This window comes from Anolis sagrei, chromosome 3 (assembly GCF_037176765.1).
Source record: "Anolis sagrei isolate rAnoSag1 chromosome 3, rAnoSag1.mat, whole genome shotgun sequence".
NCBI classification, from domain to species: domain Eukaryota; kingdom Metazoa; phylum Chordata; class Lepidosauria; order Squamata; family Dactyloidae; genus Anolis; species Anolis sagrei.
This window is the reverse complement of record NC_090023.1, coordinates 180608431-180633026: the sequence shown is the minus strand read 5'-3', so window position 1 is coordinate 180633026 and position 24596 is coordinate 180608431. Positions and strand designations below refer to the sequence as shown.

The following is a 24596-nucleotide window of genomic DNA, read 5'->3' as shown; positions in this document are numbered from 1 at the left end:
CAAAGAGCTCCTGCAGAAAGCTTCGTCTTCTACAGCTTAGCCGGGAGACATACAGCTTTACGGCTTGGCCGGGGAGATTTACAGCCCTACAGCTTGGCCAGGGAGAAAAGGCTCTACAGCTTGGCCGAGGATCATACAGCCTTACAGCTCCTTTGCTGAGGGACTTCAGCCGGCCATCACTGAAACCTGAACTCCTTCTTTTCCCCTGGAAGTCTACAAAGCTCTGCTTGGTAAGGGTCGCTCGCGGAAGCCAGACGCAGTTAGTACCGGGTGCAGGGGCTCCATGCCAACAGAGGCAAGTACAGACTGCCCAGATTAGAAGTTAAGGATTTCCCGATTAGTTAGTATACAGTTATGAAGATAGTGCCTGTTCCCAGTGAACAAGATTGCAAGAGCCAATAGACTGTTAAGAAAGCTTTAAAGTACCTGTTTGTTTTCATCAATAAAGAACTTTGTTGGACTAACTTTAAGCCTCTACAGAACTTTGTTTTGGGGAGGTCCAAGGGCCTTTAATCTGAGGCAGCCCCAGCGTCCGGTTGGGCACACAGAATGTATGTCCTGTCTACGGTCATATGCACAGGCCCAGCATGCGACAGCACAATATAATAGAAAATTTACTCAATAATTTACAGTTATTCAAACAGAACAAGGTATCTGATAGGCTTGGTTTATCCAAAAACAATGGTTCAAACCTCGTTTCGGATGTAGGGGGCACTGGTGGTTCGATTCTAAAGTCAATTACGATTTTCACAGAAAAAATTCCAAAACTTTTCAAAACTTCCGAGACTTCCGAATCTTTTGTTAATGATTTGAAAGTGTTATTCGTTAATGGTTTGAAAGTGTTGTTTCATTGGGTGGTCTTTACTTTGAAAGTAGTTGTTTTACTCCAGAAGCAGGGAAAAACAAGCGGAGGAAATTCCGTCCTTCTCTGGTTTAAAATTGGCTTCTCTGGCTTTAAAACTGGCTTCTCTGACTTTAAAACTGGCTTCTCTGGCTTGAGCCGAGGCCAGGAAATTAACAAGACAATAGAAGCATTAAAATCCAAAATAGCACATATATATTTAAAATAATCCTGCCTGTTCAAGATAATTTAAAAGGCCGGGCCGAGGCTAGTGCGATTTTAGAGGGCCCGGGAAATTTGGTAGAGTCTATGGCTGTACATTTCCAGGGCCTAATAGAAGAAAGTAACCTGGGTAATTGGTAGAAAAAGATATGACCAATTTTAACAGTATCTGGGGCTAAGCTAGAACTAGTTGTTTTCAAAGGGTTGTTTAAACCATCAGGTCTTCAGGGTCTTACGAAAGGAGGGGAAGGATGAGGCCTGTCTTATTTCTCTAGGAAGGGCGTTCCAGAGGTTGGGGGCCACCACCGAGAAGGCCCTCTCTCTCATCCCTTGTGATGGTGATGGGAGCGAATGGAGGGCCTCCGCAGAAGATCTTAAAAGTTTGCGCCGGTTCATAGAGGGAGATGCGATCGCAAAGATAGGTGGGGCCCAAACCATTTAGGGCTTTATAGGTTATAATCTGCACCTTGAATGTGGCTCGGCAGCTTATTGGCAGCCAGTCACATAACTCAGGAGGAACGTGTTAAAGTGAACATAGGGGTCCTTTGCCTTGAGGCTAAGGAAATGTACATCCAGTGTTCCTCATCCACCTCAAAGCTCCATAAACTTTTCTGAGATTATGTAACACAGTTACAAACAGCTATTGTAATGCCACATTTTCACATCATGTTGATATGTAGCTGTAACCTCCATCTTGAACAAAGAGATTTTTATATCTTTTCCCTTAACATAGCCTTAGCTTGCAATTTCATTTTTTTAAAAAAGAGAGAATGGAGGTTATAGAAGCAGCAGAGTGCTGGAAATGACAGATCAGCGGTGGAAGAAAATCAGGCACATTCAAGTCTGCATGAACCTGTTGGGAATAACATATAATACACAGAGAGAAGATTATGGAGGTTGTGGCTAGAGCAAAACCTTCATTTTCAATGCTGTATGCCAAAAAGATGAATCCATTTAAACTCTTTCTCCAAGCAGAGGCCATGTGCTAGGGAAGGGTAAATGTGGGTAAAAATAACACTCCTATGACTTGAAGAGTTTGATTGTTAGGAAGAATCATAAAGGAAGACTGGAACTATTGAAATTCACTGTGAGACTTATAACTGCAATTCCAGACGTCATTTTTTTAAAGAATAGAGAAAGCCCCAGAACTGTTGTTGTTCATTCGTTCAGTCACTTCAAACTCTTTGCGACCTCATGGACCAGCCCATGCCAGATCTCCCTGTCAGGCGTCACCACCCCCAGCACTTTCAAGGTCAAGCCAGTCACTTCAAGGATACCATCCATCCATCCATCTTGCCCTTGGTCAGCCCCTCTTCCTTTTTCCTTCCATTTTTCCCAACATAATTGTCTTCTCTAAGCTTTCCTGTCTTCTCATGATGTGGCCAAAGTACTTCATTTTTACTTCTAATATTCTTCCCTCCAATGAGCAGTCGGGCTTTATTTCCTAAAGTATGGATTGGTTGGATCTTCTCGTGGTCCAAGGCACTCTCAAAACTTTCCTCCAACACCACAGTTCAAAAGCATCTATCTTCCTTCGCTCAGCCTTCCCTAAGGTCCAACTCTCACATCCGTAGGTTACTACAGGGAATACCATTGCTTTAACTATGCGGATCTTTGTTGCCAGTGTGATGTCTCTACTCTTCATTATTTTATCGAGATTGGTTATTGCTCTCCTCCCAAGAAGTAAGCATCTTCTGATTTCTTGGCTGCAGTCTGCGTCTGCAGAACTGAGTTGGCTGTAATGCATTAATCAACAAAAAAATGAAACCTGATTCCTTTTCCCTGCACTGAGATTCTCCATGGAAAATGTACAATAAACATGTGTGAATGGTCACAAGGAATCTCTTTTTACTGAGAGCAAGCACGATCAGCACAGGCAAGAATTCTGTGTTTGTAAACGCCACTACTTCCACATCAAAGAGGCCATAGAGACAGCACCAAAAAAACCCTATTAAATCTTAGAGTTATACATTTACACTGCATAAAATGATTTTATTGTGAACTAGCCGTCCCCTGCCACACGTTGCTGTGGCCCAGTCTGGGGATCTGGAAAATAAAGTAATGAGAAAGTGTTGGTTTCTAATATATGTGATGTCTTTATGCTTGTGGGTAAACAGTATTTCTTGCTGTTTCTTTGCCAGTGTTGATGTGGAGATTGTCTGGTTTGCCTACTCTGGAACATGCAACATATCATTGTTCTTCTTTAGCAGTCACTTTCCAATCTTTGATACTGCATCTGTCATATACATATGTGTGTGTGAGAGAGAGTAGCTAGATGGCCCTTTGTCAGGAGGGCTTTGATTATGTTTTCTTGCCCTGGTGAAGGGAGTTGGACTGGATGGCAGCATTTCTCAACCAGGGGTTTGGGACCCCTGGGGGGGTTGTGAGGGAGTGTCAGAAGGGTCACCAAATACTACCAGAAAGCAAAGTATTTTCTGTTGGTCATGAGGGTTCTGTGGGGGAAGTTTGCCCCAATTCTGTTATTGGTGGGGTTCAGAATGCTCCTTGATCATAGGTGAACTATAAATCCCAGTAACTACAACTCCCGAATGTCAAGGTCTATTTCCTCCAAACTCCATCTGTGTTCATATTTGGGCATATTGAGTATTCATGCCAAGTTTGGTCCAGATCCATCATTGTTTGAGTCCACAGTGCTCTCTAGATGTAGGTGAACTACAACTCCAAAACCCAAGGTCAATGCCCACCAAACCCTTCTAGTGTTTTCTGTTGGTCAGGGGAGTCCTGTGTGCCAAGTTTGGTTCAATTCCATCATTGGTGGAGTTCAGAATGCTCTTTGATTATAGGTGAACTATAAATCCCAGCAACTACAACTCCCAAATGACAAAATCATAATTTTTGAGTGATGGTCACTCCTTGTGTAGTGAGATATTTTGTTGCCAAATTTGGTGTGATTTCGTTCATTGGTTCTTTTGTTTTTAAGGCACTCATTACGCACAGAGCATTTTTATATATATAGATTGTAATTTTTATGGTATTTATGCTGTTAGCATCCTCTGAGGCTGTGCTGAGTCCCCCTTTGTGGGGAGAAAGGCGGGATATAAATATATGAAATAATAATAATAATAATAATAATAATAATAATAATAATAATAATATGCTGCCATTAAGCTAATGCTAAGACTTTTATTAATATGCAAATACAAATACAAAAACTTTATTATGTTCACTGATCAGCAGAAAGTGGGGCACAAGCGCCCTGGGAAGGGGAAATACAGCTTCTCGGTGAAGCAGTCATTAAAAAGAGATTAGAAAACAGTTTAAAATCAGTTTAAAAACACAGGTTAATATTACAGGTATGGAACTGGGGGGGGGGGGGGAGAGATAGATAGGAGGGGTCAAAGCACTGTGGGGGGGGGTACTAAAGGAGATGGGACACATTACAAGTCTAGTAGCATTTCAGCTGTAACAGGTTGCTCTAACTACATTCCCAATAGGGTGTTGCCTTGCGGCAGGCATGTAGCCGGGGGGGGGGGGGGGGCTTGAGGGGCTTCAGCCCCCCCGAAATTCTCACGGTGGTCCGTGAGAAGGCCTTCCTGGTACATTATTTAAACTGATATGTTTATTCATATCATGATCTGATCACCATGCTCAATATATCCCATATGCATGGGGGTATTGGGGTAACGATACAAAAAGTTTGCTAGGGTAGACCCTCTTTCACTCAGACTCAGCCCCCCCCCCCCGAATCAAACTCAGCCCCTCCCGAATCAAAATCCTGGCTACGATCACCATCCCTCTAATTGTAAGTGATACAGCACAAAACTTAGCAACACTGTAACATACTGATATATGTTTCACATAAAGCCTTAGGATCAATTGGTTTGACAGATCACATAACTGTTACTGATAATGTCCTGGAGTAAAACCTGCCATTTTTGCTAGACAATACAAATTAAATATTTTATTATCTTGGTAATGCAACTCACTTAGGAAATAGAAGGGACTTTCATAATGAATGACGGTTTAACTGCACAAATGCACCGAGGTCAATGCTCTTTTTTCTAACCTACTTCTTTTGATTAGAATATCTGGTTTCTCAATCTAATCATGACTGACCTGGACAATTTTCTTATTGATGTTATCATAGCAGATTATCTTCTCAATGGAGGCAAGTGTTCTTGTAAGAGTCTAAAGCAATTAGGATGCAAAGGAACAGTACAAGAACTTCATCATTTTCAAGGATGCATCTCAAGATTGAGATGATTATATCTGAGATAAAGCCACTTTGCAATAAGTACCTTGTGCTGTTTCTTATTTAGGCTGAACCAAATCTTACATATATTTATTGTAAGTCTCTTTACATGCAGTATAGCTTCCTTCACATGCCCACATATCAAAGACTGTCAACAGAAAGTCTGAAAACTTCATATTGTATAGATTAATGTACAATAAACATAATTAATTTTCCAAAAAGTTATGTGCAAATCAAACCTTCAATATACAAATTCTGTATAGAGGAATTAATATTTAAATACTAGATAAAAGACCTCAGGTGCGACATTTTGCCAAAGAGTTTATTATGCTATTTTACTTTTCCCCCCTCACAGAATGTTATAATTTAAGGAAATAATTATCTATCCAAAGAATTGTATTTTGCAATAGAGCAAGTTCACAATTATCTTAGGGCACTTCCACACAGCCAAATAACCCAGAATATCAAGGCAGCTAATCCACAATATCTGCTGTGAATTGGGTTATCTGCGTCCACACTGCCATATAATCCAGTTCAATGTGGATTTTATACAGATGTGTGGAAGGGGCCTTAGATTAATGTCTAAACTGTCACCAATACTATTGCTACAAGGTGGGGGGGGGGGGGGGGAATGCAATATATATTTTGAAATTCTAACCTACATGGCACAATCATCAGTCACACAAATTAAAAAAGAGTTTCTATGCTTCTAACAACCAAGACCATGCACTGCCATCATGTCTAAATACTTTTCAGCTCACCTAGGGCCCTTCCACACAGCCATATAACCCAAAATATCAATGCAGATAATTCACAATATCTGCTTTGAACTGGATTATATGAGTCCACACTGACATATATTCTATTTCAATGTGGAGTTTATACAGCTGTGTGGAAGGGGCCTTAGTGATTTAAAGAACTTGACATTATGGAACATATGCATCGTGATGTGTTACAGCCCAAGCCCCTCAAGATTAGATCTTTAGACAAACAGCATGTGATTCTCTTCCTTTCTTTTATGACAGTCCATTAAGAATAGGTTTCTACTAGCTGTAGAAAAGAGAACTGTTGTAGTTCAGCTTGATAGTAACGTTACTACTACCGGTAGAAGGGAGAAGAGGGCTGCGCAGGTGTTGGAGGAGGAGCAGCAGCGAAAGCGGATTAGAGAAATATTCATGGCTCCAACTGATTCTGAATCCTTCGAGGGTTTCTCAGACTGTGAAATGGGGAAAGGAGAGGAAAGCAGGGGAGTTAAGCGGGCTACTCGTGAACAAGAATCTGATGAGGAGCTCCAAAGGAAGCATATCTGTGATATACTTAGCGCTCCAACAGAAGATGAAGATTTTATGGGATTTGAAAGGAGTGATGGGACTGGGAGTGACATTGAGGAGGAGGGTGATTTGGACTGGCCCCGTGTACAGGAAATTAGGGACATCTGTACTCAGCCTACCTCCAGTGATGACTTTGAGGGGTTTGCAGAAGAGTGGCAATCAGGGAACACTTGGGAGGACCTAAGTCTTGGCAGACGCTGGCAAAGGAGGAGAGATGGGAGGCAGTGCTCAGCTGCAGGGAATGGGGCAGCTGAAAGTGATGATGAAAGAGCAGTTCATCCTCTGATGAGGAGCTTTAGGATATAAGTTGGTTTGGTTTCAATGGGTCTTTGCAGAAGGTAAAGTGTCTTTTTGTGTGTGTATCTTTGTTCCTGTTATTACTTTCAAGCTTGGGTCCTTGGACTACAGATCTTCGTGTTTCTGTGACTTCTGGCTGATACTTTGTAAGTGCTGACTACAACTCTCCCTGTTTGACTCCGGACCGTGTTTTGACAACGACTACGCTTTTTGGACTGTTTCTTCTTACTTCGGACGTGCCTGGACTACGGACTGCCTTTGGACTCTGATTTTGCTTGCTCCTTCATTGTTTTCTGGTGTCTTTTGGACATTTTGAATTACAAGCTGATTGCTGCATATTTTCGTTATCCCAGATTATACTCTGGGATAATCTGTATTATATTTAAATTGGGTTTTTTACTTAGCGGTTGCTATAAACTTTGAGTTTGTGCTAGAGACACTGAAGCAAGTGTCTCTAAGCCTTTTTTGTGTTCAATAAACCTGTGTTTGGACCTTTTATATTGTGTTTGGCTTTCTTGAGGCTTCTGGGTTTTGACAAGAACAATTATAAAGCCTGTCCTCTATATCCACAGATTCTGTAATTATCCAAGCGTGTATGTATGTGTGTGTGTGTGTGTGTGTATACACACACACACACATATATACACACATATGCACACACACACATACACACACAAATATCAGTAATATGTGTGAAAGTCTCGATATTTTGTTTGCCGTCAGCTGTCATAAAGGTGCCAATTTACACAAAAGCCTCCACATTTGTGGGTTTAATGTTTGCAGATTTGAATACTTGCAAATTTTTTGAATATGTTCTCTCTAGTTTCTCCAGGCAACTATGATCACCTAGTTTTGGGAGACCTTAAAATTGCTAGAGAAATGTTCTTTTAGGTAAAAAAGTCTTTTCTTGCACCTTTAACTTTCAGGAAAGAGATTGGCCTAATGTATTTCTTTTCATTTTTACAGCCACGTTGGTCAGTTGCTTCAACAATGAAAGGTTATGACTTCTTGACACCTCATCAGTTTAAGAAACTGAGAATGATTTCTGTTGAAGAAATACTGTGCCTTGTCAGCTCCACATTTTATCTCTTTCTTTGCTTTCAATGACTACCAATGGTGCTCCAAATGTCATTCATGGCAAATCAAGATACCAAAGGCTATTCATCTACATTAGTAGTCATTTTTGCTGCTCTTTACTTGAACAATCAAATCATTTTTGAATATAGTAACAAATCCCGGCATAGTTTCCAAACATGAGACCATAGAGAAGACTAAAAATGGTTTTGTTTTTAACAGTACAATTTTCCTGAGTTGTACTTCTATAATCAAATCTCATTAAATTCTTTTTTGAAGTGACAAGTATAGGAAAGCTTGGTTTAAGTCTACGATTGTCCCATTTGATGTGTGGTTGTGTTTTGTTTAAACATAGGGTGGCATAATGGCCATCACTTACACTAATTGCATTAAGAATTGAATGGGACTGGATCTACACTAGTATATAATCCAGTTTCAGAATGAATATTAATGGCATTGAACTGCATTATATAGCAGTGTAGACTCATATGCAGACAGTCCTTGAGTTACAAACACGATAGGTTCTGGTGGTTTGTTCTTAAACTGAATTTGTTTGTAAGTCGGAACAGGTACAATTTTTAAGTGTAACTCCAACCAAACACTCACACACATGCTTTGGATAGCATAGTGTTTGTTTTGCTGCCTGTGACCCTGTTAAGAAAATTTCACTTCTCTTTATGTCCCTGTGATTATTGGATTTTGGAAAGTTTGGCTTGTTGTGGAAAGAAGGATTTTCAACAGAAAGGAGGAAACCATGAAAATGAACAAAATCTGGCTACCAGTATTTAAAAAACTCTAAAATTGCAACAGCACAACAACAGAGAGGAAGCAGGCAGGGACATCTAATTACCCCTCAACAAAAGTTTGCTCCAGGCACAGTCAGCCCATTGTATGCTAATCAAGGGGGTCAGTTGAAACATTCACACCTAGCTCCAGCAGACAAGAGTCCTTTGTCTCACCCTGGTCATTCCACAGATATATAAACCCTTTTTCCTAGTTCCAACAGACCTCACTACCTCTGAGGATGCTTGCCATAGATGCAGGTGAAACGTCAGGAGAAAATGCCTCTAGACCATGGCCATACAGCCTGAAAAAACCTAAAACCTAGAAAGAAGGATTGGTGACAAAGCTTCAGTGGAGATACCTTTTCTCCATGATAACTTTTCAGAAATGAATTTCTCTTCTGAGGGGTAGATTTCTCTCATTTCATGTTGTTCCACCCCTGTTCTTAACTATAAGTCATTTGTAAGTCAGATGTTTGTAACTCTGGGATGGCATGTAATTTAATTCAATGAATTTAATCTGCATTCCAAAACTGGATTATATGGCAGTGTAGATCCAGCCTGAAAGGTTTTTTTGTTTTGATTCCTTTGGAATCAATGAATACATTTCCATATGTTTGAATGACAGCAATAGGAAAATAGTCAACAGCCTTAGAGAAATAATCTGTGGTAAATAAAAATATACACAAGATGAGCTGTTATCTTCAAAGACATGTACAAGAATTTGCCATCCAATTATAAGACAACAAAATTACCAGTCTGAAATTGTGCATTCCGGTGAATGTATAATTGCAGTAAGACGTGATTAAAAGATCTATGGCTTGAGGGAGGGAAAATATATTAAGGAACTACTTCTGCAAAAAATAAATAAATAAAAATCAGAGAATAGCAACACAGTTGTATATGAAGACCAGATCTGAAAGTTAAGTTTCACAATGAAGACTCTTAATGTAAATCTTCATTTTTCTAATATGATACCCAGTTTGAATAACAGAGATAGCAGTAGGGGACATCCATCATAATGGATCCTTGGATGCACCAAGTCTCATTTCTTATTTAGTTTTACATTTCAACCAGTGCAATGTTGGAGACTAAATATATGAGTCAACAGAGTTGCTTTGGCTCTTGCCTTTGCTTCTTTCTTTCTAACATCTATTCAAAACAAGAAGGGTTGTGACATCAGTGGTGTGCATTTCCTTGCTCCAACTGTAACATGGCATTAGTAGCAAGGCAATATATTATTGTAGTTGTTGTGTTCCTTCCAGTCTTTTTGACTTATTGTAACCCTAAGGAAAATCTATCACGATGTTTTCTTGGCAGGATTAGTTCAGATATGTGTTTTTGTTGCCTTCCTCTGAGACTGAAAGAATGTGACTTTCGAAGCTCAACCAGTGGGTTTCCATGGCCTAGCAGGGATTTGAATCCTTGTCTACAGAGTCATAATCCCACACCCAAATCACTACACTACAATGGCTTTATACATTGTGATAAGCAAGAATGTATAAGGAGGAGAAAGAAACAAAGAGAATGAGAAGAGGAGAAACATGGAGACATAGAAATGGTGAGTAGTGAAAAGGCGTCCGAGAATAATCAAGTATTTTTTTGTTATTGTCTATTTGCAGTTGATTTTTACTATTATACATTGCTTCATATACTTATATCAATTTTATAACTGTAGAAAACTAAGAGTAAGATGACAAGTCCCCATTTCAGGAAAGGACACTGCATAATAAAAATATCTGGAAGTGCTCTGATACCAAGCAATGTCACCCTGGGCATAACTATTTGGGATTGAGACATAATGGGGATTCTATTTAATATACATGCATTAGTTTGGACTGGTTGTCACACATAAGAATTATTTGGGGCATTCAGTGAAATACATGTTCTCTATACTTGTTTTACAGTGACAGCCAGGAGGATGAGGTGTATGTGTGTGTGAATGCCCAAGTACAGTTGATTAATCCAAAAAGAATGAAAGACATATTAAAACCCAACATTTAAAACACATTTCAAATTCAGTATTGCTTTCTACCTGTATGATCATGCCAAAACTTTCCAGAATGCCCTTGTATACAGCCCTAATGTACACGAGTTCCATTCTCATAAACTGCATAAGTGAATCCTGTCTACAAAGCCAATATGCTGTCAAGCTGCTTCTATTGGAGCACTAATAGAATGGGAGTAAACTCACTTTAGAGAAGTGGGAAACTGGAAAAGGAAGTAAGACAGAGGAAATGAAGCAGTAGCTGGTCTTGGTGATGGCACATTAAGTACCATCCCTACCATAAGTACTCTCTTGTTGTAGTAAACATATGTCTATCTGAACAGATAATTAAATGATGGAGACATATTCTAATGTTTTGCTAATGCATCTTCTGATTTTGCTACTGCAGGACTTTTTCAGGTCACTGGAGAAGAGCTATGTTATTAGGGAAGAAGAAGAGTTATCGCTTGTCTGGATAAGTCACTGAAGCATCAGTTCAGCTGGGAAACATAGCAGCTAACCCACTATCAGATGTTCTGTATTTCAGAAGATAAGTATCCTAAATCATGCCACTGTCAGGATTCTAAAGATGTGCTTCAATTGTTTGGACCATTCCTTTTGGTCTGTTCTCTTACAGGTTTCACAGAGTAGCAGGTTGAAAAATAAAATAATAATAAACCAATTGATTACCTTGATAACACTTTCTCCCGGCCTCATATCTGTGTAAATCTTGACATTATATGATATGTTGGAGAAAGTTGGGGAGTTATCATTTGCATCAATCACAAAAATGCTGACTGTAACGGGGAGGCTTTCTTGTACACCATCTGAAGCTGTCATCTTCAAGACAGGAAGACATAAGAAAATGTTTAAGAAAAGCAATACAGTAAGGTAAACATATTTAATGTAACGAATTTGACTTCTATGATTTCTTCATATACATTGTTGGGCACACACAACAAACATGAATACATAGACCACACATGGCAAAATAATTCTCCAAAGAATTCCTTCCAAACTATTTCACGTATGAATAGAACCCAGTAAATTACAATAGAAAGAAAAAGCTTTCCCACACAGTCATCTTTTTGGCTTTTCTTTGGGTCTTTTCATCTACTATACGTTAGATTACAAGTAGATATATAGCAGGCATGAGAATGGGTGCATTAATCTCTATTTAAGAATGCTGGCTCCTGATTATATGAAAATGTTTTTCAATCTGCAAATTTCCAAAATTGTGTAGTTTGTTGTCGACCTTTGCAGCCCAAAAGACAGTTGCATCTGTCAAGTAGGAAATTTAGGTACCACTTATATGGGGTCGCTAATTTTAATTGATTTACAAGGCCATAAAATCTCCAGGAAGGCTGCAAAGAATGAGGAAAGGACTTCATCAGTGTCACAATGGATGGTGAAGCAATAGCTCTCCTGACGGCCAGAAGCTGGAATGTTAAATAGCCTCTGTGTGTCTGTCTATATATGTTGTGTGCCTATGGCATTGAATGTTTGCCATGTATATGTACATCTGCCCTGAGTCCTCTGCAGGGTGAGAAGGGTGAAATATAAATACTGTAAAATTAAAAAAAAATGTCCTCTGGTTATGGAACTCCCTTCCTGGCAATATTAGATCAGCCCCCTCCCTCTCGTCCTTCAGAAGGATGGTGAAGACCTGGCTGTGGGACCAAGCATTTGGGGCAGTGCGGTGAGGCAAAACGGTGTCCTGATGTGGTTTTTAAGTGATTTTAATGTTTGTAAATATTGATGGTTTTATGTCCCAGCATTGAATGTTTGCGGTATATATGTTGTGTTCCACCCTGAGCCCCCTGCAGGACGGAATATAAATGTTCTAAATAAATAAATAAATAAATTTAGAGGCCTCTTTACATTCTCTGGTCCCATGAAATAATGTCCCCAAAATGTCTAACCATTTTATTTTCAATTGCAAATATATTCCTCTTTAAACATTTATTATCTTGCAATATTGGAAATAAATGCCCCCCCTCCAATAAATTTCTTTGTTACTCTATTGTACCCTATTGCTTACCGAAAAAGTGTATAGCTGTTGGAGCTCCCTGTCAACTGGCTGAAGTAAGGTGAGGTAGCGTATTATTCCAGTCTGAGTCACAGTGAAAAACGTATTGTAGTCATTTAGGAAAAGATGGAGCAGAGGGTCCTTTGTCTTCAAAGAGAAACAAAGAGAGCGGTTATTACATTCTCAAATGTATAATGCATTACACACAAGGTCTTTTAATGATAGTGCTAAGTATATGGAATGACAGTGTAAATCAGGAGGAAAAATTGCAACATGTAGTTTTCTAGATTTACAATACTAGTTTGAATTGGAATAAAGTGCTGGGAAAACAGATCCCGCCTCCACCTCACTATTTCAATTCTTAAATAAAAATGTTGGAAAAAAGCCTTCATTTTTCTCCAGTCGATTCAGACTGGAGAAATTATTTTGGCAATTAGGTATTTTAGTAATTATTTCAGGAACAAACTTTGAAAAGCGGCAGAAAGGTAAAGGCTCGAGCCACCTGCCAGAGGAACAAAACCTCATGGCAAAAGAATGATACCATATTCTGATAACATATTCACCACAAAAGACAGTTTTCACAATGTGGATTTTAACACAGCAGTGGAAAGATGGCAATTTATTATTCAAAGCATCTGCTTGTATTGAAGGTATTTAGAAAGATGCCAGTATGCTTAATGCAAAAGGAATGCCACAATAGCTTTGAAATGCTGGCAATAGGTATGGGACTGTTGCTTGTGCTCTATAAAACAAAAGACTGAGGCATCTCCTTTTGTGCCACCAAACAAGCCATTCACCAAGACACAAAGTGAAAGCTCTTTTGTTTCCTGTATGGCAAAAGGGGGATCTGTATTACCTAGAGACAGAGAACAAACTTGATTTTTAAAATCACTTCTTTGTCAAGCCATATGTCAGAATTCAGCACTTTTAAGTAATATAATTTCTCATACATAACCAATAGCTACATAAATAAGGAAGCGACCTACACAAAACCAGGAAAGAGACTAGCCTAGTTAAATATGGAGAGGCTCTTATGACTCTTATAAAACAGTTGACCAAACATCAGACTTAAAAGAGAAGGATTCAGATATTGGTCCAGGACTAGAAAGTCAAGGAGAGGTCCATGAATTTTTGACATCCCTTGAATTTCTGATGATAAAACAAAAAAAAAAAATCATGTTCCACCCTGAATATATCCTCTGGAGCTCTTGCCAACGAGTGATAAACCTGTCGGCATGATTACATGCAATGTGTGATCTGCTTCAGCAAAGTGACTACTAACAATGAAATCATAGATCTTCAAGGTATCCAACCAAAATTGTGTGGATGGGCTGTTTGTTTCCTTTAAGAAATATTATGTTCCAGCTCTCTTTCAGACTGATTTGTTAACTTTGGGGTCAGTGGAAACTTTGGTCAAGATCCTGCTCAACACCAGTGTGAAACTTTAGTAGTGTGTGTTTGTGTGTCTGCCTGAATCTACACTTCCATATAGGCTTGGATCCAGGTTATTTATTTTTATGAACCTGTTAGGGCAGTTCCACACAGGGTTTTAACCCAAGCACAATTGTGTTTCTAAAACCTGATTGGCCCCAGGTTGAAATCTAGACACCTCCCTCCTACATCCACACTTTCCTTGTGTCCGGCAGGGCACCCAGACACAAAACAAGAAATCAAAACAAAATCCCCCAGAAAAAAACTGAAAAATAATATAACTTACTTGGCCACCTTTCCCCTCTCTCCGGAGATCTCCTGGCATGTAGAAATGATGTGCCAGGAGAAAGGGGGAGGAGCCATTTTCCTCCTCCCCCTTTTCCTGGTGCATCATTTCTATGCACCAGGAGAGCTCCAGAGAAGGCGGAATGGCAGCTTGGTAAGTTATTTTCTTTGTAAAGGCATATAAAGGGGGTTTTGGGAGGACAGCCCAAGAAACCCAAGACAGCTGTGTGGATGGGCACCAAAAATCACGCGATGTGATTCCCAGGCCCAATCCACACACCACCCACAGCTGGAAAAACCCAAGTCTTTCCAACTGTTAAATTTCTTTGTTTTTATGTGAGGTGTTGTTTGGACGTCCCATGTAAAAATGTGTGAGGTTGTGCATTTTGGGTGCTATCTGGATGTGCCCTTAGCAATCTACCGACCTCTGGGAAGGGCTTTCGATCGGTCCCACTACCCCGCTCAAGCACTTTTGGTGGGAACAAGAAAGATGGCCTTTTCAGAGGCTGCTCTCAGACTGTGGAACTGCCTCCCACGAGAGACCAGGATGACTCCATACTTCTTTGCCTTTTGCAAACAGGTAGAGACATTTCTTTGCCATCAGACATTTTTAGAGAATTAGGAGCACACTCCTGGGGTGGTTGTGGGGGGAGTTGAAAAGGATATGTAGTTTTAAATGCAGTTTTAATTGTACAAGTATTTTTGTTGTTGTATTTTAACTTATATCCATGACACACATTTTTAATTGTTTTTAAATTTAGTATTTATTGTTTTAAATTTATTGGGTTGCGTCATGTAATTGTGAGCCATCTTGAGTCCTCAGGGGGAGAGTAAAAAATTAATAAAATAAATATATGGTCAGTGCAGATCCATATAGTGTGGTTAAACTGCATTATATAGGTACTGACCATATACTGCAATTCCAAACTGTACTACATGGCAGTGTATATGCAGCCTCTTTAGCTATTCTCAAATGCCTGGCCAGCAGTAAAGTCAGCCTATTGTGCAGGTGAAAAGGGAACTGCTTGTGTAAGGTCAATTGGACAAGTCCTTTTCCAAACCTTTAAAGAGTACAGTCTGTAGCATAATCAAGAGTTATGTTCATGTCACGCCCCACCAGGATTACATCCTTTATGTTTTGGAATAAATGAGGTAGCACCTTGCACTGCTGCTGCATAGGAACATGTTTGCTAGGTCAAACCTTATGAAACAGTATTTTTGCAATGCTATCAGGAGGCATGCTGTGATAACTGAAAGCCATCAGGCTCCTGGGCAGCCAGCTAGCTGTGTAGAGCAATAGAGGGCTGATTTCACACAACCAATTTTCAGAATAGAAAGCCATGCCATCCAAACTTTCTCTGTCCAAAAGTCTTAATATATTACCCCCCCCCCAACATGTAATAACATTTATTTTCTACACATTTGTTCTAATATGTACTATAAAAACCTTTTAAATATCGGTTCACTAATTATAAGCTTAGAGATTTTTCAAAAATGAGTAACTCATGCTCCAAGAGGCATAACAGCACCACTGCAACAGTACAGAATAAAAACAGCAAACCAGGAAAGGGATAAAGGTTATTTTTCACACAAAATGCATCAGGAGATTTCAGTTGGTGCTTTTCCACATTTAGCTTTAGGTCAACGATGCTGAAGGATGCACTGTCACGTGCCCACAAAGTTTGGAGAGACACTTATAGGTGTGCAATATGTGAAAACAACGTGAAAGAAAGATGCCGGTTTTGAACATGATGCAGATAGAAAATATGACTGATTCATGCTTCTTTGTCAGAGAAGCTTCAGAGGAAATATGGAAAAACAAGCACAAAGCAATATAAAGGAAACTGTTCACTCATGCTTCCTCTGTGTCACTCGCTGAGAGGAAAAGAAAAATGAACAGTATAAAACTACACATCATTACTCAGAAGTGGTCCTGTTAAAATCTAAATTTAGCCTTTTTTATTTCCCATGGAAGGAAATGAAGTTGAGAACATTTAATTAGAAAAAGTAGAAAATGCATTTCTGTTATGAAAACAAAAGGACACAGAATTCTAAAACTCACTTTAAAGAAGTGAACAAGAGAAAATACTTGTTTTTTATGCTTATCAGATACCAAAATGTAACCCAATAAGCACCATGATATGTTTAAAAAAATCAGCAAATGCAAATTATTTTTTTACAAACATTCCTCAAGAGTTGAAATCAGAAAGAAAATAGATGAGAAAACTTAAGGAGAATCTAAACACCTAATGATACCTACAGGGCTGGAACCTGGACGAATCTAAAAAGCAAAAAACATAACAAAAAAAAGAATGAACAGTAAATCTGTGTACTTGGAATTCCTCTAATATTTGTTGTTAAAATGAGACAAAGGTGCAGAAGACTATCAAATGCATTCATGAACAGGATGTTCGGTTTCTCTTGTTTTAACAATTGCAACTTGAATGAAAACATAACATTCAGACAGCTTCTGAATTTTTATTAGCATTAGCCATCTTTACTGCCACTGTTTTAGTCCATGTGGAGTGGAAGTCGTCCTTCATGGTTAGACAGGCAAGACCATGTTGGGAGAAGGATAGATATAGCCAGTAGTTGAGAATGGCTGTCTATACTCTGGCCTCCACTTTCACAAAAGCTATCTTCAATCGTCGAATGGCATTAGAGACACATCTGGGAGCATGTAGAGCTGATCTTAGGAATTTTCATTGAACATGATCTAGTGGGTTAAGCTGGACTCCATACAGCATTTGTGTCATTGGTTTAGCTTCAAAAGGCTTAAGTGCCACCCATATAAAGTGGCCTCCTCCCACCTTAAGATGGTGAATGAGCTCTTTTGTGTTGTCTCTGCTGCATACTCTGTGTGGACTTGCCTGCTGTTAGTGAATAGAGAAGCACTCCCAGGTATTTAAAACTTGAAACCTGCTCTATTTTGTGTCCATCTATTCTCCAGTTGTGCTTCTTCGGTCATATAGTGAACATCATAATTTTGGTTTTCTGAAGGTTGAGATGCAGCTGTTCTGAATAACAGTAATTCGTTCATGCTCTCAGGGCTCTTTTTGATCCAACTTGAGTTCTAGAAAGAAAAACTGTGCCATCTGCATATAGCAGGGTGAATAGATGCCTTCCTGCTAGTTACTGAACAAACCTGGAGGTGCCCAAACACCGAAGGGCTTTTACCCTAGCAAGATGCCATTCCCTCCCATTGGTTGTACTGGAGGGGAGGTATCAGAAGACCACCTTCATTCAAGAAGAGATCATGCCCATGTGAGTCTGGATAGACAGAAACAACCGAGCATGTGCTCCTTCAATGCATGTTCTACAGAGACATTAGAACTAATCTCATTACTCCATGGCTTCTTAAATACCCAGATTGCCCTGGAAATTTTTATACCACTCTGCTGCTCTTGGACTCTAGCACTACAATAACTTATAGTGTTGCTATGTTCTGGTTGCACCAGATGATGATTGACCCCACAGAGAAGCACCCTGGCAGAACTGCGACTGGAGCAACCCGTTGCAGATGAGGTGCTCCTGGACTTATAATGTGCCCCTTCCTCTACTGCTCCCACAGTGTTTTACTTCTCCTATTAGATCCCCCCCCCCCCCAATCCCATACCTGCTATGTTAACTGTGTCTTTAAACAGTACTGTTTTTAAAATCTTTTTTTTTTTTTTGTGACAGCAGCCAGTCAGAACCCGATGGTGACTGTCACCCAGAGGACCTTTTCAGTGTCGGAAGAGATTCAACAGTTAAATCAGCTCTCAGAATATAAGACACAACTGAAGACCTATATCTTCCAGCAAGCCGACCAAGTCAATTTAAACTTATGAATTTTAACCTGAATTTTATTGGTAAATTTCAAGCTGCATTTTACCTCTGTGTATTTGTTATATATTTTTAATAGTGCTTTGCTCTACCTCTCTGTTTTAACTATATTGTGCTCTGCCTCAAGTTTCAAAAAGGAGCAGGTAATTAATAAATGATGCTTCTTCTTCTTCTTCTTCTTCTTCTTCTTCTTCTTCTTCCTATAATTATATATAGGTTTAGACCAGTGTTTCTCGAACTCTACTCCTCCAGGTTTTGGACTTCAGATCCCAGCAATCCCACCAATTGTTAGGAACTGAGGGAGCTGAATCCAAAACACCTCGAGGAGCAGAGTTTGAGAAACACTGGTTTAAAAAATTTGGGCAAAGTGAGAAATATCAACCCAAAAAACCTGGGTCAGTTTTCCATGGATTAATATCAATACTGTACTTTGGCTCTTCTGTTTATAAAAAGGAAGCATTCTCTTCTCTGCATTAGATATACCATTAATTGGAAACAGCCCATTACACTGCAGTTGATTTCTGCCTCTGGATTCAGAATTAGTCTTCATTTTTGGGGAAGAACAATATTACAGTGTGTGCAAATTCAGCTCACTTGTGTTGCTTGGATGAGAGAAAGCCTTATTTGACGTCATGTGCTTCAGAGTTATATAGGTAATGGCTGTCGCCTACTGAGCATTATAATTCTGTTCCATCTTTCACTTTCATATTTGTCTGGGGAATTTTTTTATCATTTTCTGATTGAGTTATTATAGTACTATTATGGTAACACTGGATTATAATAGAAGCTGAGTTGATGTTCAGGAAATACCAGCTTCAAAGCTTGCCTTTTCCTGGAACTTGCTGGGTGGATTTCACTTTATCACTTTCTTTTCACCTACCTAATGCCCTCATTTGGTGAATGAATTTCAATGGTACTGACACATGTTGTGGAACGAATGGCAATAGATGCGGCATAAGATGAAGTTTGCATACTTGAGTGTGGTATGTACAATCAAGGATGAAGTGGATCAAGAGGGTATTAATCCACTGTTTCTTTGGGTTGTAGGTTTTTCCGGGCTATATGGCCATGTTCTGGAGGCAATTTTTCTCCTGACGTTTCACCTGCATCTATGGCAAGCATCCTGAGAGGTAGTGAGGTCTCCACACCGCCCCGCATTTGCTCAGCCACAGGCAAAGCAGCAAGGCCCCGGCTTGCGCAAGGGAGACGGGGAAGCCCGCCATGATGCCCTCTGAAGCAACGGTGGCCCGCCAACGCTGTTTGCCCCTCACGCCCGCCAGCCACACGCTCCCCACCTCCCTTGCACAAGCCGGGGCCTTGCTGCTTTGCCTGTGGCTGAGCAAATGCGGGGCGGTGTGGAGACCTCACTACCTCTCAGGATGCTTGCCATAGATGCAGGCAAAATGTCAGGAGAAAAATTGCCTCCAGAACATGGCCATATAGCCCGGAAAAACCTACAACAACCCAGTGATTCCGGCCATGAAAGCCTTCGACAATACACAGTTTCTTTATTTGTATTAATTTATTTATTTGTAGTGTTTAACTTTCATGGAAGTCATAACCACAGTGAATACAGAGGACGACTGTATTTAACAGCCCTGAGTGGTGGGATGCTATCCCTCAATCTTTAGTCTTGCTGAAAGTAAAGTATTCTAGGCTCTGGAAGCTACCTGGATGTTTTAGAATGCAAAGAGGAGAGGACGTAAAGTTGCCTGGTGTTGGAGTCCAGAAGTCTATTAAATCCAGCCCTCATCATGAAGCTTCTAAAATACAGTAACGTTTCTACATTTCTCCTGAAAATAAAATATCCAGGACACACACACACACAAAAGATCCAAATGGCCAGCGGTCTTTGACATTGAAAACACTGGAGCCGGTGAAACTCATCTGGGCTACTGATAAAGGAAGGAGAATGGCACTTTTTTGGACAAGGAATGGGCTTTCATAGACACTGGTTGCTAAAACGTCTCCTTTCCATAATTGATCTTTCATGTACACTGATGAATTTAATAACCATATCAACATTTCCAACCTATAACTAGGAGAAGTCAAACCCCATCAATGTAATGCCTTCTTTCTTCCCATCCACTGCCATCTTGCCACATAGAGCTTGCCAATTTTAATTTCCTCCATATAATGCAAGTTCAACAAGCAGAAGAGCTAATCTGGTAAGAGAATCTGTTTTCCAAATCCAAAAAAAGCAACAGGATGTCTTATACAACATTTCACTATCATTAATCGGGTAGCAGTTTATGTGATGACCAACAAATAAACATATAGCAATATGAAGATTTGTTCTATTTGGTGAACCATTTCTATATAGGTATGCACTTAAAGATCATGATGCATAATTTGGGGTCTGATGGAGTAACAGCTACCATTTAGATAGAGGAAATTAAGATGGGCTATAGACTATGCCCAATATGTTTTCTTATGAAAAACAAGTACCAACAAACGATGAAAGTTCTGCTTTTGCCTTTTTCAAACAATCACCTGTTTTATACACTATCTGGGGGAGAAAGATATGTTATCTCAATTCAAACTATAAATTAATTTATAAGCATATCCGTTTCATTTCTCAGTCCTCCCAAAAAATATTTGGTTTCTTTCACAAATTACTATCTGCTCTTTCTCATACACACTTTGAATAGGCTCTTTAGTGTGTCACACCATTGTAAATGCTCAAATGCAAAGGAGGTCAGAGAGAATATCAGCACTTGATAGCTTTTCCCTGTTAAAAGAAACCATCAAATGTGATACAGTACCTTGTTAGAAATTGGAATGAGTATATTAAAGAGAAAAGGAAGAGATATGCTCATCTGGAAAAAAAAAGCTTTCACAAGACAGTGGAGACTTGTTGAAAGCCAACCAATAAGGATTTAACATTACAACATCAATTTATTATTGTACAATAAGGTGCATGTCCTTTTATTAATTCATAAAATTACAAAGGCCAAATTCTTTACATCTATCCATTCATTAATCCTTCATATTTAACCATTCTGGTCTATGGTCAAGGGCTGGGGAATGTTAAATTATAAAGCTACCTCTAGATCAGTGTTTCTCAACCTGGGGGTCGGGACCCCTGGGGGGGTCGCGAAGGGTTGCCAGAGGGGTCACCAAAGACCATTAGAAAACACAGTATTTTCTGCTGGTCATGGGGGTTCTGTGTGGGAAGTTTGGTCCAATTTTATCATTGGTGAGGTTCAGAATGCTCTTTGATTGTAGGTGAACTATAAATCCCAGCAACTACAGCTCTCAGATGTCAAGGTCTATTTTCCCTAAATTCCACCAGTGTGGACATTTGGGTATATTGAGTATTTGTGCCAGGTTTGGTCCAGAGCTATCATTGTTGAAGTCCATAGTGCTCTCTAGATGTAGGTGAACTATAACTCCAAAACTCAATGTCAATGCCCATCAAACCCTTCCAGTATTTTCTGTTGGTCATGGGAGTTCTGTGTGCCAAGTTTGGTTCAATTCCATTGTTGGTGGAGTTAAGAATGCTTTTTGACTGTAGATGAACTATAAATCCTTGCAACTACAACTCTCAAATGACAAAATCAATCCCCGCCCCAACCCCACCAGTATTCAAATTTGGGTTTATTGGGTATTTGTGCCAAATTTCGTCCAGTGAATGAATGTACATCCTGCATATCAGATATTTACATTGTGATTCATAATAGTAACATTACAGTTATGAAGTAGCAATGAAAATAATTTTATGGTTGGGGTCACTACAACATGAGGCACTGTATTAAGGGGTCGCGGCATTAGGGAGGTTGAGAACCACTGCTCTAGATGGACAAAAATACCTGGAAGTACAAAGACTTTCCAGTTATTTTTGGATCTACATATTCATGAGTTTGCATCCATTCTTTTTATTGGAATATTGTTTGTTTCTTTCCCTTTGTCTGTCCTTCAATTCCTTCCCCTTTCCCCTCTCCCTGATCATTTGTCATAGTCAGTCTAATTAAACATTTCAGGAACTGATTTTCACAATTTCCACAGATCCTTAATAATGACCATCATTTAAGAATTATAGTCAAAGTGCATAAGTGCATTATAATTGTCACTCTAGTTAAGCATTAAGTTCACTATCTTTTAGTGCTAATATTCTTCTTTCTCTCACTTGATCTCTGTTGATTCTGTATCCTGGAAAAAAAGAGCTGGATTTACCTGGCAGGGGTCACCTTTACTCCTTTCAAAACAGCAATAACACACATGCAAGCAGAATTTAAACCAACTTGGGGAACAGGAATAAAAAGTCTTGGAGTGCTCTCAGGAAATACATCAGAATGTGGAGAACATCAGTATGGATCTCAAAAGCAAAATTGGTTTGCACAGACACCAAACCTGTGACTTTGATATTTTTTTCCCATTTGGAAACACCTGGAGTTCATCTACCGCATAACATCTCCTATGACTTTATAATAAAGAACAGGGACATGATCGACATCTTCCCTTTCCACAAGTTATTTCATTTCCATCTACTCAGAGAGAGAAAAAAATATTTGGACTATATGCTATGACAGACACATCTCTCAATTTATCTTGCTGTTAATATTCTGTCCTTTATAAATGCCTGAATTCGTCCAGCAACCTGAGCTAAAAAAATAGGCCTGTTTCACAGCCACTACACATTTTCATTACTTCCATTCTATTCTGAACTCAAAACACTTCAGTTGCAAAAGCCATTAGAGAAAATACTGCATTGCTCTACAATGGATCCTAGAATGCCGTGATTATCTGAAAACAGCATTTGTATTAAAGGAGTGCAGTAAGAGATCAAGATACTCAAAAATGTGCCAGAATATTCTGAAATCCATGTTTACTTCATTGGTTTTTTTAAATAACATATCCAGTAGTGACACTGTGGACCTATTTACTAGGTTTGTTTGATTTAAAAAAATGGTTCAAAACTTGTTTCGGATGTAGGGGGTGCCGGTGGTTTGATTCTAAAGTCAGTTCTGATTTTCACAGAAAAAAAGTTCAAAACTTTTTGAAACTTCAGAGACTTATGAATCCTTAATGGTTTGAAAGTGTTATTTCCTGTTTCATTGGGTGGTCTTTACTTTGAAAGTAGTTGTTTTACTCCAGAAGCAGGGAAAAGCAAGCAGAGGAAATTTGCAAATTCATGCTTCTCTGGTTTATAACTAGCTTCTCTGGCTTTAAAACTGGCTTGCTTCTCTGGCTTGAGACAGAAGCGGAGCAAATTCATGCTTTTCCGGTTTATAACTTGCTTCTCTGGCTTTAAAACTGGCTGGCTTTTTCGGCTTGAGACAGAAGGGGAGCAAATTCACGCGTCTCCATTTATAACTCTCTTCTTTGGCTTTAAAATTGGCTTGCTTCTCTGGCTTTAGACAGAAGGGGAGTAAATTCATGCTCCTCCCATTTATAACTTCCTTCTCTGGCTTTAAAACTGGCTTGCTTCTCTTGATAGAGTCAGAAGCGGAGCAAATTCATGCTCCTCCCATTTATAACTTGCTTCTCTGGCTTTAAAACTGGCTTGCTTCTCTGGCTTGAGACAGAAGAGGAGCAAATTCATGCTTCTCTGGTTTATAACTTGCTTCTCTGGCTTGAGCCAAGGCCAGGGACCAGAAGCGGGGTGAAAAGCTGAATAATTTCCGACTCACTTCATGAATCGTAAAAAAAATGATGAAAAAGCTTCAGAAAGGCAAAGGGACTTCCGGGTTTCTTAAAAACTTCAAAATTGCTTCAAAAAGGAATTTTTCCCGACTTTATTCCAAATAATGAAGATTCCAACTGGACCTAACCATACCTACTATTTGTATCACACAATGATAGCACTGCGATCCCTTTTTAACTGCCATAGCAACACCCTAGAAAATTCTCAAAACTAACGACTCACCAATTCCAAGATGCCATAGGGTACAGCCATGACTCTTATAGTCTTGGCTATAGTCTTAAGGTGGACTATAGTGCTATAATTCTGCAATGTGAATGAGTGAAAGGTGATGATTACAGCAGTGAAATTACATATGACCATTGGTCAAACAGAGCATTTCACAGAGCACATATCAAAGACTAGAAATCAATACAAACCTCTTCCACATCATTATCCAATGCCACGATTTGCAGTGGAGAAGTCAGATTCTGGCTGTATGAGATAGTTGTACCAACAGGGGAGGATTCTAAAATAAACCCCTCATACGTTGATTCTGTGAAATAAGGTTTCTGGTTGTTTTCATCTAGAACTTCAATATGCAGATTGGCAAATGCCGGAAGAGGATGCCCATTATCCTGTTCTGCCTGAAAAGC

The 24596-nt window shown here is 39.5% G+C and overlaps 1 protein-coding gene across 6 annotated transcripts in view; it reads right to left on the bottom strand.

Annotated features, from left to right (window-relative positions):
* The window catches only part of PCDH15 (protocadherin related 15), a 1134710-nt gene that overhangs the window by 280230 nt on the left and 829884 nt on the right, over window positions 1-24596 (bottom strand). For all 6 annotated transcript variants that reach the window (XM_067465706.1, XM_067465711.1, XM_067465710.1 and 3 more), the window contains 3 exons: window positions 24381-24587; window positions 12789-12923; window positions 11438-11587 (listed from right to left, as the gene is read on the bottom strand). In XM_067465706.1, the coding sequence (XP_067321807.1) occupies window positions 11438-11587; window positions 12789-12923; window positions 24381-24587 (492 nt within the window). The remainder of the gene's footprint in view (window positions 1-11437; window positions 11588-12788; window positions 12924-24380; window positions 24588-24596) is intronic.